General features: G+C 38.1%; 1 protein-coding gene across 4 annotated transcripts in view; it reads right to left on the minus strand.

The window, feature by feature from the left end:
* Positions 1–593: 593 nt before the first annotated feature.
* Positions 594–17,006, minus strand: part of LOC129764421 (uncharacterized) — a 358,190-nt gene continuing 341,777 nt past the window's right edge. For all 4 annotated transcript variants that reach the window (XM_055763484.1, XM_055763485.1, XM_055763483.1 and 1 more), the window contains exon 7: positions 594–15,649. In XM_055763484.1, coding sequence (XP_055619459.1) covers positions 14,779–15,649 — 871 coding nt within the window. In that variant the 3' untranslated portion in view covers positions 594–14,778. The remainder of the gene's footprint in view (positions 15,650–17,006) is intronic.

Consider the following 17,006-nt stretch of genomic DNA (forward strand, 5'->3'; position numbering starts at 1 on the left):
CATGGGAACAATGAAAATAGTTAATACGCGCTTTTCTCACCAGTTTTCAGATATGACAATATCCAAGCTTACTAATGTTATCGAGTAAAATATACTAATCTCTGGTAGGGATGCGGGTTTGTTGACAATATGTACAAAAAATTTGTACATTCTACTAATTTTGCATTACCAGATGTATTTAGTAGTTTTCGACCCAGGATTTTTCTAAGTGTACTCTCATCGAAACCGCTATTTTCTCGTGGTTCAGTCGCCAGGTTTATTTGCCCCGCGAATGCAATCGACAGGAAAAAAATAAATCTATTTTCTTCTGAAGCACCTGGAAATCCAACGTCTTCATAGCACCAAAACCATAACAATAACAAACTTTTCCCAATACGGGTGCTTTTTTTTTCTCTCATCTCGCTCTCTGCCAGCAACTCACCGTTTCACGCCATCATCATTCATGCAAATTTAATCCACTCGATGAAAGCTGTGGGCATCCCACCTCTTCGGTTATCCCATAATGTGATAAATCTGATTCGCGCCGCTTCAAACGAAAACAAAGGTTGAATATCTCTCTCGGCGGGGTAGGGAGTGAGTGTGGGGTTGGCAAATAAAACAACTGAACTTTCAAGATTTTCCAATACGATAATAATCTGCTCCTTCTTTATTTTTCCTCTCTTTCGTTCTTTGGTTAAATATAAAATAAAACATTTATGGTACAGCTACTTAGTTTTTTCGCTCGCTCCACACGAATGTGGCGCTCACTGTGTTTTTCTTTTGTATCTCAATTTTTTGTTTGAGGCTACTTCGTCGTTTCGCCTACGCTTGATGTAGGTCTGTCAATTTCAATTTTAATTAGCTTCGCTTTGTTTTGTTTTTTTCTCTCTTTCTTTGTATTTTCGCTCGGTTTGGTACCTGCTATAATTTTTTTTTTTTTGAATCGAGAATTTATTTTATCCTAGGTTTAATTAGGTTAAATTCATCTATTCGCTAGGACTCATTCCTGACGTTCGGATTCGGTCGGGTGTCGAAAAGCATACGATTTAGTAATAATAATGAGTCAGGTATCATACCGTCGCTGGGTTTGGGATTCAAAAAAAAAAAGGTAAAAACTGAAGCATCTACAGTGGCAAAATATGCGGATTGTTTGCGTGGGTAGCCTAGCAGTGGACGATTTTAATCAACACGAGAGTAAACGAAAAAGTTTGGCACACAAAACTTCTTCCGTCCAGAACTAATAATCACTTTTTAAAAACGCATAAATCATACATACAATCAAAACTTTCGCTTGCGGTGATTCGCTCATACCTTCGTTCATACGTTATGTGTGAGCTGTTGGTTTTGTTTAATTCGCCCGCTTCCCCCTTCCTACCACCTACCAACAGTGCGCAGAGGGTTGCACTTTACAATATATTCAGGTTTCAGGCACATATTAAATTAAAAATTAATTTCTTTTCACACTCGGGTTATTTCCGCCTCCATTCCGTGGGGCAAACGTGGGGAAGCCACTCTGCTTGCAATCAGAAAAATAATACATACATTCGATCGCACTGTCGGTTATTTCTCTCTTTTCGTTTGTTTCTCTACAGGCTTACAACTAGGATACTATACAACTCAAAGAAATCCACATTATGCTAAACTTACGACTAAAATGCGAACAATTGAAAGCTAAACCTTTGATTTCGCGACCTGTTTTGGTGGGGTTTTCTCGGCGCAGTAGGGGATGGGGCTGATTGAAATTGGGTTGATTCCAGAAGTAAAGAGTGTTGTTCCATTTTCTCTGGGGACTGATAATAAATATCCCGTCTGATCGGCGTCGCTGCCTGTGGGCCGACAGTGAACTCACATAATCGGTAATCACATTATTCATGTGGTGCTTATAGCCGTGTGTTCGGTCAAGATAAATGCCAAAAAAATTATCTTCATCCGTTGTGGTTTGATTGAGGATTGAGTTTAATAATTTTTCAATCGTCCTCCGATTGCAACTAACGTGAAGCAGTAGGTATTTTTTGGGAACTCGTAAAGCCTATTTCATCTGCTTACTCTGCGAAAGGGTGGATAGTGGATTGGAGTCTTTTTTTGGTTACAACTTTCAAGTGATAGGAGCTATAGAGCCTTACAAAGTCACTTTTATTGACAAATCGTCACTCAATGATGAACCTACTGCATTTTAAGTTGAATCTTATCCGCTCATTCGTTTCATTCTTAACACCGAAGCGATGTTTTCAATAGTCATAGGCGAATTGAAACTTTCTTTTTCTCAAGCAGTTTATGTTCAAATTGAGACCAACGAAAACGATGAGGTGAAAGGTTGTAGGACAGCATGAGTGATCAGTTGCCGGTGCCGGTAGTGTAGTAGTAAGCGTGACTGCTGCATCATCCTATGTCTTTTTCTATATCACCTGTTTGGAAGACGGTCTGGGGCAATCCATGACATGAGTCGGATATAATTTTTAATTGAATTGCTGCGAGCATCTTTTCGCATGCGAAATGAAACTTTCTGACGATGATAATGCATATTAGAGTGCCAATGGTTGTATGGAAAAAAGTGACCTTTGAATTTTTAAACGGAACTCTCTTGAAAATGTTAATTCCCACGAAAAACTACCCTATGCAAAATATCAGCTCAATAGGACTTCATTTACTAGTGTCGCACATCCAAAGTTTGAGTTTTTTCGAAAAAAATATATTCTAAATGTCTTAAAATTGCATGAAACATCGAGATTCACTGTTATTTATCTCTAAAGAATTTTTTTGGTCACAAATCAACTTAACCGACGGGAAAGCGACCGAATGCAAAAAAAAAATCAGACAATTTTTTTTTTCGAGATAAGAGTATATCTAGACGTTCCATGCAATTTTGAGACTTTTGGCAGAATATTTTTTTTGAAACCCCTGATTTCATGACCTCCCCCCTTGAGTGATTTTTCGATTTTCAGAAAACTCAAACTTTGACGGATGTGCGATACTAATAAATGAAGCCTGATTGAGCTGATATTTTGCATTGGGTAGTTTTTCGTGGGAATTAACATTTTCAAGAGAGTTCCGTTTAAAAATTCAAAGGTCACTTTTTTCTATACATCCATTGGAACTCTAATATGCATTATCACCGTCAGAGAGCTTAATTTCGTCGACGGAAAGATGCTCGCGGCAGTTCAATTGAAAATTTCATCCGATTCATTCGATGGATTGTCCTGAACCGTCTTCCAAAAAGGTGGTACAGAATACACACACATGACACGTCGTTTGCAGTTAGCTATTATTTATGTTCAATATGAGAAGACTGTTGCATACCCCCTATAGCAGTGGTGAAGCTCTTCATTTATCATGAAAGCGCGGATGAATGGTGTCACCAAGAGTCTGTTTGTGCACGTTAGGCTAGAAAGGAATCCATCAGGAGGAGAGTGATACTACAAACGGTTCCCCGGGAAGATCTCGAAGCAGCCGCTACACACACACACACACACACACACACACACACACACACACATACACGCGCGGAATTCTTTCCGTTTGGATGCCATTCAGCATCGAGAAAGATCCGGAAAATAATCTGCCAGTTCCTCTGGGAATTTAAAAATACATTCATGTGAAAGAGTTTATTTGAATGTTTTCTATCCATGTAACACTGTGACCAAATACATTTGGTTTTGTGATTTTTCAATCAATCGCAATTAACAGGATAGCTTCTGAAGATTATTTTTCCCCATCAGTAGGATATTTCCGTATCCAATATTGGATGCATAAAACCTTGTGCCTCCAACGTAACGCTCTCGTTTTCGAAGTTCTCCAAAAATTAATTCATTCAGAATGAATCCAGATTCAACTTCAAACAAATGATCTCTTAATCAACGATAGTCCTACATCACCCTTGCGGTTATACCATAGATATAACCCACTTCCTGTTTTTTAAATAAGAAAACATTCAGTTTTATACCTGTAAGTTTCATAACTCGAGAACACAATTAGATAACAACCCAGAACTTTTATTGAAGGTATAAAAGTATCCAGAATTAACATTTTTGGCAAAATTATTCGACTATCTCGTCTTCAAGCAGAGTCGAAAATGCCAAGGCCAATCGTCAATCACTGCAGTTTTTCTTTAGAATTCTTCAACGAATGGTAACTCCAATGAGAACATCCACAGGTACGCTCCTTCAACCTGGCCCAAAGTTAATATTCCGATGGAATGGCAAATGCCTAATCATCTGCGGAAAAGAAGTCTAGTAATTTTATTGCTAGTCTCATTACGGAACACGAATCGTTCATTGATAGAAGACGGTTTGAGTAGCTCGTAACTCTGTTTTGTCGTTTTTCCGCACTTAAATAACGTGACAGTTGCCATACGCTTCTCGTACAGACTGAACTTTATCGTTGCTTGGGAACCGAACAAGTGCTGATGGGACCACGAAACTTGGTGAGAGTGAAGGAGTTTTAAAAAACTTGTTTTATAAAAGTGTCTTTGTCTTTTCTTTAAACATGGAATAAACATTTCACATTTCTATTCAAACATCAAAGGCATTTCATTTTGATTCTCAGAATAAAGGTCATAAAAAAACTTGAAAGCCCAGAAAACATATTTTGCCAGGGCATTCATTTTGAACCGTCATGGAATTATTTAATTGAATAAATTAAATGAAAATTATAATTCAAAATTCAACAACTGAAATACATCCAGAACTCCGCTGACAATAATCCCATTGAACCCAATCGTGGCATTTAGTCGAAATTTTGGTAGTAGTCCCAGTTCTTGTTTTGTAATGACCAAACTTACAAAACTGCTTCTCCTAAGTTTACGACCACTGATTTGACAACCTTAAAAAAGGTCCAATGTTTATGAAATTTGTCAAGTGGGTTTTGGTGACATTAAAATCAATGTCTACTAAAAATAAATTTTTTTTACGGTCCAAAAGATCAGAAAAATCAAAAAGGATACTTCTTTGTAGTAGAAGAAATAGATCCGAAAAATCGGAAATCGCAGAGTAATCTTTTAAATACCGATCCAAGATCGCACAATCCTGTTCCCTACCACTAATTTTACATCTTCGAAAGCTCTGCCAATGTTGACGTTATGTTAATTAAATTTGTCAGGTGGTGAGAAAATCGATGTACACTGAAAAAAAGAAACGCTAAGATCGAAAAAAATTGAAAGAAAAATATCGATCTCCACGATTTTTTCGGGTACAATGAATCGACTTAAAAAATCGGAGATCGAAATGGAAAAGATTGTTCTTCTGAAAATGGAACCAAGATCGCCCAATCCTAATGTACATAATCGGAACTGAATGGGATACAGAAAATTGGGGAATTTCTTTCATGTTCTTTGAACTACCAAAATCTGCGAGTAAAATCAGCACTAATCGACTTTCCTAGCTGTCGACACTTGAGAAATTCTCAATGTCAGAAAATGAGTAAAATGAAAGTTTTCCATTTGTTGTTTGAACTTGAGTTTGTCTTCGAGTGAAAAAGAAAGAAAAAAGAAAAGATGCTTCGAAATTTTGGAACAATTGGAAGAATTTTGAAGAAGAATTTTCAACTGTATTCTAAATTTCGCTCATATGATTTTTTTTTCAAAATCAGGCTGCGGGCCGCATGAACTACGTTGGAGGGCCGCAGGTTGGCCACCACTGTCCTATAGCTTCGATAAGGTCTTTTGATAACCTTCTAAGCGCAAAGTTTTAGGGAGCTTGCGAACAATGTGAAAGCTTTCATAGAATTATAGATATCACTAGCTTGGAATTTCATTTAGAAGTGGACTAACAATGAAGTTATTTTGTAACGAACAAACTTGATAGTAAAATTGAAATTAAAAAAACGCTGGGAACAGACCAAGAGTACTGCATACACAAATTGGTTCTACGACCAATTTAGAGGGATTGCGAAAAATTTCATACAGATCCGGGATAGCGTGGAAACAATAATCGTTCCTTGAGTAACATCATAGTCTTGGATCCTAATACGGGAACTGTAGTATCCGAAATTTATATTCATTTATTGTGCGTAACGGCAGACACCACGTATTGGTACCTCATTCCTCGAGGGATTCGATGATTAAAACGGTAGTATGATTCTGACAGCTCAAGAAGAATAATGTCACCATGCTTGTACAGTTCCAGGTAGGAATGGAGGGGATTGTCGTCGGTAATCGTCGGTCTTTTTTTCTGGACGAAAAGCGAATTGTTCCATAGGGATAATGAATCTTCGTTTAGCCTTAGTTAGATGTAGATGTCCGCAAAACCTTGGTGCCAACCGAGTTTCGAGATGTGAACCACAAAACCTTCCTTTCAATCATCGGGGATTCCTCGCTGGTGCCATATTTTGTTAAAGAGAGTCAGGATAAGAATCCCCGCAGACTGCAGACTTTTGTCGACCGATAGATTGGTCTGACGACTTTATCAGTATGGAGCGATATGCATATGCGTACACTACATCGATTCAGTACCGGCCGATAAAAAAGTTTGAAAGGCTTCCCAATTGCATTCAAGCTATTCGATCGGTCAACTATCGGCCGTCCGTTTAATCAGTAGGGGAAGTCCGGGCAAGACGCTCCTGTTAAGCAAAACAGGATGAAACATGTATTTTTACTACATAATTCAACGTTTCTTCACGTCCACAACGAAGCCACGTTTGTTTGCTTTGTAATGAAATGAGCAATAACGATTACGAATAGGCAAACCAACAGAAATGATGAGTATTCTATACTCATTCATATTACACCATTCTTAAAAAAACGAGGGTAGATGCCCATATGCGTGTCCAAAACGCACCACAACAAAGAGTCAAAATGTCAAACGATATCGAAGCGTTTATTTTAGATAACTCTTGATTCGCTGCTTATACCCTCCGCTTCCGTTACATTTCTACCAGTTAGAATCATCATTTTTGTTATCAAACGCCGAAAACGCTAGACAATTTTGAATCCAATATTTTTGTTTACAAGCGTATTAATATGTGCCGCTGTTCATAAATATATTGCTATGTGCCGCTGTTCACAAATGTGCTGCCAGACTTTAGACTTTTGTATTTATGAGTTTTTATTTTGATTCTAAGGTTTGCATTATTCTTAGTCATGGATGGATTTTAGTAGTTAGAAAACATTGAAATATTTTTTTTCGTTCTGGTTCTTATACATAATACAAGAAAAGATATCTGAAAATGGTTTTATGCTTTTCAGAAACCATCTTTGTATTAAACAATTGCAGAAAATATCTACAAAATATATACAACATCGAGTCTCACTCGATGTGAAATGATTGTGCCAAAATGTACAATACCGAGTCTCTCTCGTGGTGCACTTGTATATCACAAGGTGCTAAGACGCGGAGCAGAAAAGTGGAATTACTCGATGCGTGACCCATCGGAGCGTTTGCATTTGGTTCAATCTTTTGAAAATTAAATCGTACGCGAAGGGGTTAATTTCCATACTGGAGCGATGTGCCCCATTATGAGATGGATTATAAAATTGCATTTTGATATAAGGAATGATTTTTTAACATTTTTTATTCAAACCTTATTGATTGCTATGGTAACATTTGAGAATGTATTGGAGTTTGCAAAATTTAAATAAGTTTTTTAATGTTTCAAAAGTCTTATGACAGAAGCGGTCAAAGGTGCATTAAATCATACAGTTTTTAATATTTTACTGCGTTTTTCATGATTTTTCATGGTGGTGCGTTTTACCAACACGGTGCCTCTTACCCAAAGTTCCCCTACTTGCTAGTATCGATCTACGCACACACGACGATTGTTTATCGGCCAATAGTTCAATTTGCTCTTAATTTTGGCATCCGACATACGTGCCGTGCGAATCACTGAGAATGGAATGCAACCAACGCTCTCTTAAGGTGAAGGTGGAAGCTAGCCATTGTAGTAGTATAGGTAAACCCTCGTGTAAAAATGGGGTAATAGTGTTTGTGAGAGAAGAGCAAAGCACACGTAAATAGATCAATTCACTTATCAGACTGTGTGGCGCTTCATTGACACGAGTCTTTGAATACATTTGAAAAAAAAAAACAAATAACAATTCAATACTAAAGTAAAATGTATGAACGATATGTTCCGATGAACAATTGCAAATATAAATATATATAGAAGGTGCATTTGCATATGATTCTGATTATACGCGAGCGTAACATGAGCAAATTTATAACACATGCGAATTGGGGCACTTTTGGTATTAACAAGTTCTTCCGCATAGCAACTCGATGTTGATAATTCCTTAATATTTTCCTTCGTTGATCGTATTGTTTTCACATATTCACGTTGGAAAGCCTTAACCCTTCTCTTCGTTGGCCGAGGCATTTAGATTGAATTTAATACTTTTCCGTTTACTGTTTTTGAAAGCATAGGCAGCCGTGGCAGTGTTCCGAGCTCTGCAATACAATTTTCTTACCCAATGTTAAAGTTGCTAAAACTTACATTATAGACCCATTAAACGTAAAAATAATAATTGTATTGATATCAACACAATTTTATTCTATTGATTTTCATGACATGGGACTCTTCTTCTTCTTCTTCTTCTTCAATGGCACTAACGTTCCTAGAGGAACTTCGCCGTCTCAACGTAGTATTACTTGCGTCATTTTTATTAGTACTTAGTTGAGATTTCTATGCCAAGTAACACGCCTTGAATGCATTCTGAGTGGCAAGCTCTAGAATACGCGTGATCACAGTGCAAGTCGGAGGAAATGGGACATGGGACGCTATGACTCCGGAATAACAAGGAAGGAAGGAAGGTATTGAATTAGAGAGACTTTAAACTCTGAGAGTTCATTCGTCTCTACCGGAATAACATTTTATTGAGTGGTTTTTATAGCTGTTTCGATGATGTTGTTTGGCATCAGTGTCGAAAAAATAACGATGCTTCCACCAATACAAACAAAACCATTGCAGAAGATTGAAAAACGAAAATATAACTTTCAGAGCACTTGCTCGAGTTTTCCGACGTTCTTCACTATACGGTGCGAAAGCAGATGAAAATTTAATATCTTGTGAGTAATCGATTAGAGTTTGGTTGATATTACTTGATGGGAAGTGTGCGAAAACGATCATTTTCTTCACACTGTTTCGCAAAATTATTGATTTTCGGGCGAGAGGTGAGGGAGGGAGATGAAAGAAATGAGCGCCATTGTGGCAGCCATTTGTGGCTAGCTTCCACCTTCACCTTAAGTGCGCTACACATACACCGTGAAGTCAACGTGAAGGAATGAAATGTCAAATATTCTCCCATGGGAATCATATGGTAGCATTCACATTCACAATCACCGACAACTTTGACGTCGGCAAAATAAGTCCAAGAGAATAGTTGACGGGACGGTGACGGTGACGCTGTATGTGTAGCGCACTTTAATCTCTTTTTGGTTTTCCTTCACCGTTCTCTTCTCCGTTGTCAAACAGAAATTAAATACAGTCTTTCGAGAATATTCGGCAGACAGTTGGCTAGTGTGCGCACTCTTGACCAACTCGATTGTTTTGTTCGCTCGGTGTGCGCGCTAGCAACCCAACCCTCCAATTCTTGTAAATAACCGTTTTCTCATACCTGTTTTTGTATCATGTAAGAGAAACTGGAACGAACAAAATTATTACAATTAATTTAATACAATAACCTAAACGTTAGAATCACAATAAAAACTCATACTTTAAAGACCGACAGTCTGCCAGCACTTTCATGTACAGCGGCACGTAGAGATATTTTTGTGAACAGCGGCACGTATTGATACACTTGTAAACATAGAATATTGAAATGAAAATTCCTCGGAGTCTCTGGTTCGACAACAAAAAAGGCTCGAAAATACGAGAGCATCTGACGTTCCTAGCAGGCGAGAAACTTATCCGAAGCTGGGTATACACAGCGAATTAAGATTTAACCAAAAGATATGCTTCGAAGTCGTTTGACATTTCGACCCGTTGTTGTGATGCGTTTTGGACACCATATTGATCATCTTACCCCGGCTGTTTAGAAATGCATCCAATGTAATCTTGTAGAATTTTCATCATTTTTATTTGTTTTCCCTATTCGTAATCTTTTTAGTACACATAATTACAAAGAAAACAGACTTGGCTACGTTTTTGATGTGAAAAAACAATGAATAATGTAGTAAAAATACATTTTCGAGCCCTATTTGCTTAAGGTGGGCATTTTACCCCCTGTTGCCCTACCCCGCGATGAGCCCATTCTAGCTCCTCAAATGCAAATCTAATTTATGTGTTATCGAAAATGTTGAGGTTAGATTCAGCCTGTGAGAAATATAAGATATTTGGTAATAGTTTTGTAAAGAAATCACTTTTGCTGTCAATCAAATGATTATCTGGGCCCTAGAGTTTTTTGAGGTACTCTCTGGACTGATGACGGAAATTAATTGCTGTTTCAGCTGTTCTATTTGTCCTGAAGAATCACAGTTCTATCCGCGTTTTAAGTGGCCTTGAAGTCTAAGTAATGGTTGAGTTCTTGATCTCTTCAAATATCAATATCAATTATAACAAATATCGATTCAATTATCTTCCACCAGTCGATATCTGCCATATTTTTGCACCAGCTGTACCATTATCAGTTCAAGTTGTTACTATTGCACGTAAAGACTCAGACAAAATGAGCGGTTGTTTGGATATCAGGAAGTGGGCCAACAAGTCTAGATAATCGAGAAAAATCAGAAACATTTGTATCATTGATTATAACATCATTTTACTAATTGTTATATCCACTCTGTCCAATTTTTATAAGACCAGCTCAATTTTGTCTGCCATCTGTCACGTCAATTGAATTGAGTTGTATTGAATTAAAGAGGTTTTTAACTCTGGGAGTTCATTTGCCTCTCATTATGTGAAAAAATGGGATGATTTCGATTCATAACTGGAGATATTGGTATTGGTGACGCCAATGTAATGCATAATTTTCGTATGTGTGCGTGCAAGCGCACGATCTAAACAAATGTTTGGCATAGTGATCCCCGATTTTTGAAATTAATCGTTCATCAACTAATCGAATACTTTTCATCAGTTTGTTATTCGATACGATTAATCGCCCCAAACAATCGATTAAAGGATTAATCGTCACAGTGAGAGAAATAATTATTTAGACTAATATTTCTGATTTGTTAGAAAGCCAATTCGCGTTGACGACATTGAGCTTCGTTTACGAGTTTAGAAGAGCACCAAAGATAATGATTGATTTTCAGAATAAAACTGCAGCGGCCGTACGTTTTTCGTTCTGAATTTTCATCGATTTTTCGACGTAAATTATTATAATTTATAATTATATAATTATAATTCGTTTTGAGTTCTTTTTTTGCTTTGAGTTAGAAGTTTGTAAAATGTCGAAAATAAATCTGCTCACGTAAAAAGAAAAAGGCGAGTTGAATCATTCCATCATAAAAAAGTTGGGATTAGGGAAGTTACTTATCGAATTGGTCGATCTCATCAAGTAGCACGGAATTAGTTCAAAAACCTCGGAGGAGACTGAACAGCTGTAAATTGTTGCTCCTCAATTTGCATAAGCGGGAAATACAACGATTTGCTTCGAATACCTCCAAATAAGTTATACGGTTGTCTCCAGAGAAAAGTTTAACTTCTATAACTACTTGAAGTTAAACGTTTCTCTGGAGACAATTATTGAGTTGTCCAAACATTCTAGCTTTAAAAATCTTTTCACCTCGAAAAACGTTCGAATTTCGCAAAAACTCACATGTATCATATAGAAATGAAATATGATAGGATTACATAAACTTCAATTGATTAAGTCTTCATTGTGATTGTAAACGTTTTCTGGTTTCTTTCAACTGTTCAGTCTGTTTTCAGTGACGAAGAAAAGTTCAACATCTATGGTCCTGATGGATTCAAGAGACACTCTTACGTGGAACTTTGGTGGAGAAGATTTTGTGCAAACTGAATAACAGAACGACATCCGGACTATGGAAGGCTTCTGTTTACCTTTTAGGGCAATTACCATCAAACAGAATCTACCTTCCAGTAATGCCGCTATTTGAAGCAGGGAAGGCTTACAGGTGATCAAGAACTAGAAAATAAATTTGCTGGATTGACCAACCCGTTCACCGGACTTGAATCCAATGGACAATTGCGTTGTGTTACACTTACCGGAATACCATTCACACGAAACACGTTTACCCGAATGTAACAAATACCATAATTTAGCAAATTAGGAAATCAAAGAGAAGAATGATCCAGATTATAAAATTTATCAAATTTCCATATAATAAGATTAATTCACTTTGAAAAAAAAAATACAAAGTGAAATATTTGGCATGCAATTGCTCTAGGGTAATGACGGAATTTGAAAATGATACAGGAGACATTGCTGTTTCATTTCTGGAAATTCGTGTAGACTTCTTCCATTTAGTACTGATATTTGCGGCATGGAACAATTTTCGAAAATATATCAAATATTTTCACCATAAATTTCTAAAACATAAATGTCTTGAAAATGTGAAGAAGCAACTGAACAAAATCACTGGAACTAATCAAACAAAAAGTTTGAAAATTATTCTTGTACAAGTACCATTGCATGATGGTCATGAAGATTTTCAGCTATGTCAAAGACATAATAAATTTATTCTGTCTCGTGACAACGCTCGAATAAGGCGCAAAGCTCGTAAACATATTTCGATCTACAAAATTAATCCCATCTTTCAACGTTAATATATGAGAGCACAAACAAGCAATAATAATTCTTTCCAATGTACACTCAGTGACAAAAAAAAATAGGGGAGCAAAGTGTGACATCTATATTTTCAAGTTATTTTTATGTGTGTGGTTGTTTGCTTCTTCGATAAATTTCTTCCCAAAAATCAATTGGAAGTGTCGATGTCGCACTTTGGCCCTCTGTTTAGCCGCGTTTAGTACAGATATGACAATTACCACTTGATGGCTTTAGTAAAAAAAAAACTACGAGGCGACTGATTTGAATGTTTATGAAAAACCGCTTTCTCGAAAATGGTGAGGAAGGTTGAGCAACAAATTCGCCAGGTACTTGAATGTGTCGTCACTGGAGCGAACTCGGATTGGAATCATAAAGTAATGGACAGCACTAAAGTTTGGGTCATATTAAATTGATTGATTTGTATTTTGCATAGAATTCACTGTAGCCGTATGGAAAAGTTGGAAGGCATTATATTCAAAAAAGTGAATTGAAGTCATTTACTTTTTGTCTATTTCTTCCTTTTACGCTACTACAGGGTGGGCCATTTAAAGTGGAAGCATCTGGCAACCCCATAACTTTTGACAGAGATGTCAGATTAACAAATGTCATACCAGGTTGGAAGCGTCATTTCAGTACAATTTTAACCATGGAACAATACACACCTAAACAACGCGCTGAAATTGTTCAGCTGTACATTCAAAATAACTTCTCAATTGTGTTAACTAAACGTGCGTGGAAAAATAAAAATAAAGTTAAAACATCGCCTGGAGACAACACTATACGTCGATTATATGCCGAATTTATATCGTCTGGTAGTGTTGGTAATGCCAGTCATCTGTCCAGACAACGACCAAGACGTTTCGACGAGAATATTGATGCCGTTCGAGCCAGTGTTGCAGAGACTCCATCGACATCAGGTCGCCATCGCCTTACCACGTGGACTTGATTTTGCGAAATGGACCATCGAAATGGCCAAAAATGAACGTGGCTTTTGGCAAAAAATCATAATGTCTGATGAGGCGCATTTCAACTTGAATGGAGGAGTGAATAAACAAAATTGTCAGTTTTATGCTACTGAAAACCCTCAATTCATCGAAACGCAACCTCTTTACGACCAAAAAGTTACTGTGTGGTGTGGCATTTATGCCGATAAAGTCATCGGCCCGTACTTCTTTGAAAACGAAAATGGAGCAACGGTAACCGTGAATGGGGAGCGTTATCGGACAATGATAACCGATTTTGTATTGCCATTTGTTCGTGAAAATGAATTGGACAATTACTGACCCTGGCTGCGCTGAAAGACAATATCCGACAAGAAATTGCTGCCATATCGGCCGAAACATTGGGCAAAGTGATGGAAAATGCCGAAAAAAGGGCACATTTTGCGGTCAAGGCCAGAGGCGGTCATTTACGAGATATCATAATCAAAAAGTAGTTAGAACAAATCTCCTTGGACCAAATGATATTCAAATTCAATAAATGAATTTAAAAAAAAAATTAAAATTCCACTTCTTTACTTTGCTATTGCAAAAACAAATCCTTCTACTTTAAATGGCCCACCCTGTAGGAAGGAAGGCCATTTCCTCTGACATTTAAATTCGCGAGTCAACCCAGTCTGCAAGTGAATTGAATTTTTCAAGGAGCCGCACGGTTGTTGGTATTGTAACGGCTAAACCAATGGAGGAACACGGTCGATTATGTAATTCAGAATGAAGAGAAAATTATAGTCTCCCACCTAGAGATCCCACATCCCCATACGTTACGGAATTTATTGAACAAGTGATGCGCGATCGAAATGTGCCAGCATCGATTCATTGGGAAATCTCCCCAAGTAACAACCATAACACAACATAGCTGCATCTGCGTAAAGCCCCCACCCACCGCCTAGAATGTCTATTTTCATCAACCACTGCTTTATAAACACGCCAAAATCCGACAAATCCTGTCTTCCCCACCAAATTGCGCGCAGAAAACACGAAAACATTGGCGCAACCAACAAACAGCCGACCAAAACATCTCGTCCGAAAATATACCGTAGCGAAACTAGACTTCCATGGCGTTGATTTTTTTTACATCAATTTATCTGCGTTTATTTGTTAAAAATAGCATTGGTAGCGTGTGTACACGGTTCGCATCGCGCTCTGCTATAGATGCGCCACCGCTGGGCCGTTCCCCGGAGACATAGTGCCACCGTTGGTTACTAACGCCGGATTTAATAACGTTGTCGGGCTGACGGCGGAGACTGCCGACGTCGCCGGTGTTTCAGCATCGACTGCTCCGTACAGGGATTTATTCAAAGCCGGCCGCTCGAGTGTGCCGGAAATGGTAACAATCGTAACTAAGTCCTTGTTTGCGCTGGCTTTGTTACTATCGGTTTCAATTATTTCGCGTGTAATTGAATTTCGTTGTTTGTGTTGTACTGTCGCCGTTGGGTGCAATACGCCGGCCGTCGTAGTCATCGCCTTCGTCCGGGAAGCGTTCGTATTCACGGTGCCCGTCACGACGGTTGTTGATTTACCTTCATCTATTTTAATAATCGAAGGCGCGCCACCAGCGGTGCCAAGCGAAGTCTGTGGCCCCGCCGGCGATGCTACAATATTATCATCATTTATTAGAACATTCCCACCCCGAAGCTCACCACCGCTCGCCGTTCTCACTGGCGGCGAGGGTGGATGCTGAATCTGGTGCTGCTGATGCTGCTGTTGTGGTTGGGCTGTCACCGGTGTTGATGGATTCCTGCAGCGGTCGATAGTGCGATAAGTTGGCGGTGGCACACAATTCAAGTCCAGCAGACCGACGTTGGTTTGATCGGATTGACTTGGCGGTCTCGAGCCGGCAGTGGGTGGCATGTGGGCTGCCGTCACCGCCGCCGCCGCGTTGATACTGTTGGTACTATTGCCAATCGCACCGCTGATGATGCCACTGATGCCGCCGAACAAGCTTGTGCTGCTGCCGCCGTTTGCTCCTCCGATGCCATTGCCGCCACTGCTATGATGTCGGGATGTAAGCGGAATCCTGGGGGCGAAAAAACAAACAAACGTATATTTGATTAGAGGACTGCGCTAGTTAATGTATACTGGTGAGAACGATGAATTTTTGAACTTAAACTGAAATCAATTTCACTACAGATCATGCAATCGAGCCAATAACATGTATTTTTGAAATATACGCCATAAAATAATACAATATTCCGATGCTTAACACGACAAAACTATGACAGAATGTGTTTTGTTTGCAGAATATTTGTCAGTTGGATCAAAAAAATTATTAATTATGATCAACCCGATATTAATATAACTACGCTTGTAATGACAAAGACAACAGATTAAATATCTCACCCGATTGGGGTGTCGTCTAGTTGAATTCAATGTACTGTATATGTTAAGCATTTTTCAAAATAGTGCATGGAAAAAGCACAAGAAAAATAGCAATAGCAACAATATCGGGAAGAAAAAAAAAGTTTTTTTTTTCTGTTTTTTTCAAAAAATTTTGTGGACTAACACAATTTTTTGCTAACCAACTCAGCAGCAAATCCAATTAACCTTACCAACCAGCTTGCATTTGATTCCGATTCTTTTGATAAGAGCAAAACTCGAGAAAGGAATTGTCCGATTTAGGGCTGTTTTATTTTGTCCTAAATTTATTTTCAAATGGCTCAGCAACATTAAGCCGTGTTTATGAATAGGGAAAAGCCTCTGTGAGTAGAACAATGCCAATGTTCTTTCTTAAAAAGGCATAAAAACCCGATTATCTTTTCGAAAAAAGTTAAAATATAGATAATGACAAAAATCACAATAAGATAATATTATAGACTTCTTGTTTAAGCTTCTAGTTATATCCTTGGGATTTGGTAAGGAATGAAAATCTGCTCACTTTTAGAATTCTGAGGAAAAAGTTGAAACAGAGAAATGGAAACGTTAATAATAAAAATCAAAACAATAAAGGAAAATAAACATATTAGGCTGTCAAAAAAGTCCTGCGGTATTTCCGCGAGATGTCGTTGTAAGCGCGTAGTTCTAGTTGTATTCATTGTATCGAGTCATACTATAGCTTGTTGGAAAGGTATTTTTTCGCGCTATAATATAGTCCTTGACAGTGTTTTGTGTGGTTAAGTCGTTCGTGAGTTATAGTGTCGCAAATATGGAGCAAAATAAAGAGAAAATCCGACATATTTTACAGTACTACTATGACAAAGGCAAAAATGCATCTCAAGCTGCCAATAAAATTTGTGCAGTTTATGGACCCGATACAGTTTCTATTTCCACCGTACAACGACGGTTTCAACGTTTTCGTTCTAGTGTAGAGGTTGTCGAAGATGCCCCACGCTCCGGAAGGCCTGTCGTCGAAAATTGCGACAAAATCGCTGAATTAG

Source organism: Toxorhynchites rutilus, chromosome 2, assembly GCF_029784135.1.
Source record: "Toxorhynchites rutilus septentrionalis strain SRP chromosome 2, ASM2978413v1, whole genome shotgun sequence".
Classification (NCBI taxonomy): Eukaryota; Metazoa; Arthropoda; class Insecta; order Diptera; family Culicidae; genus Toxorhynchites; species Toxorhynchites rutilus.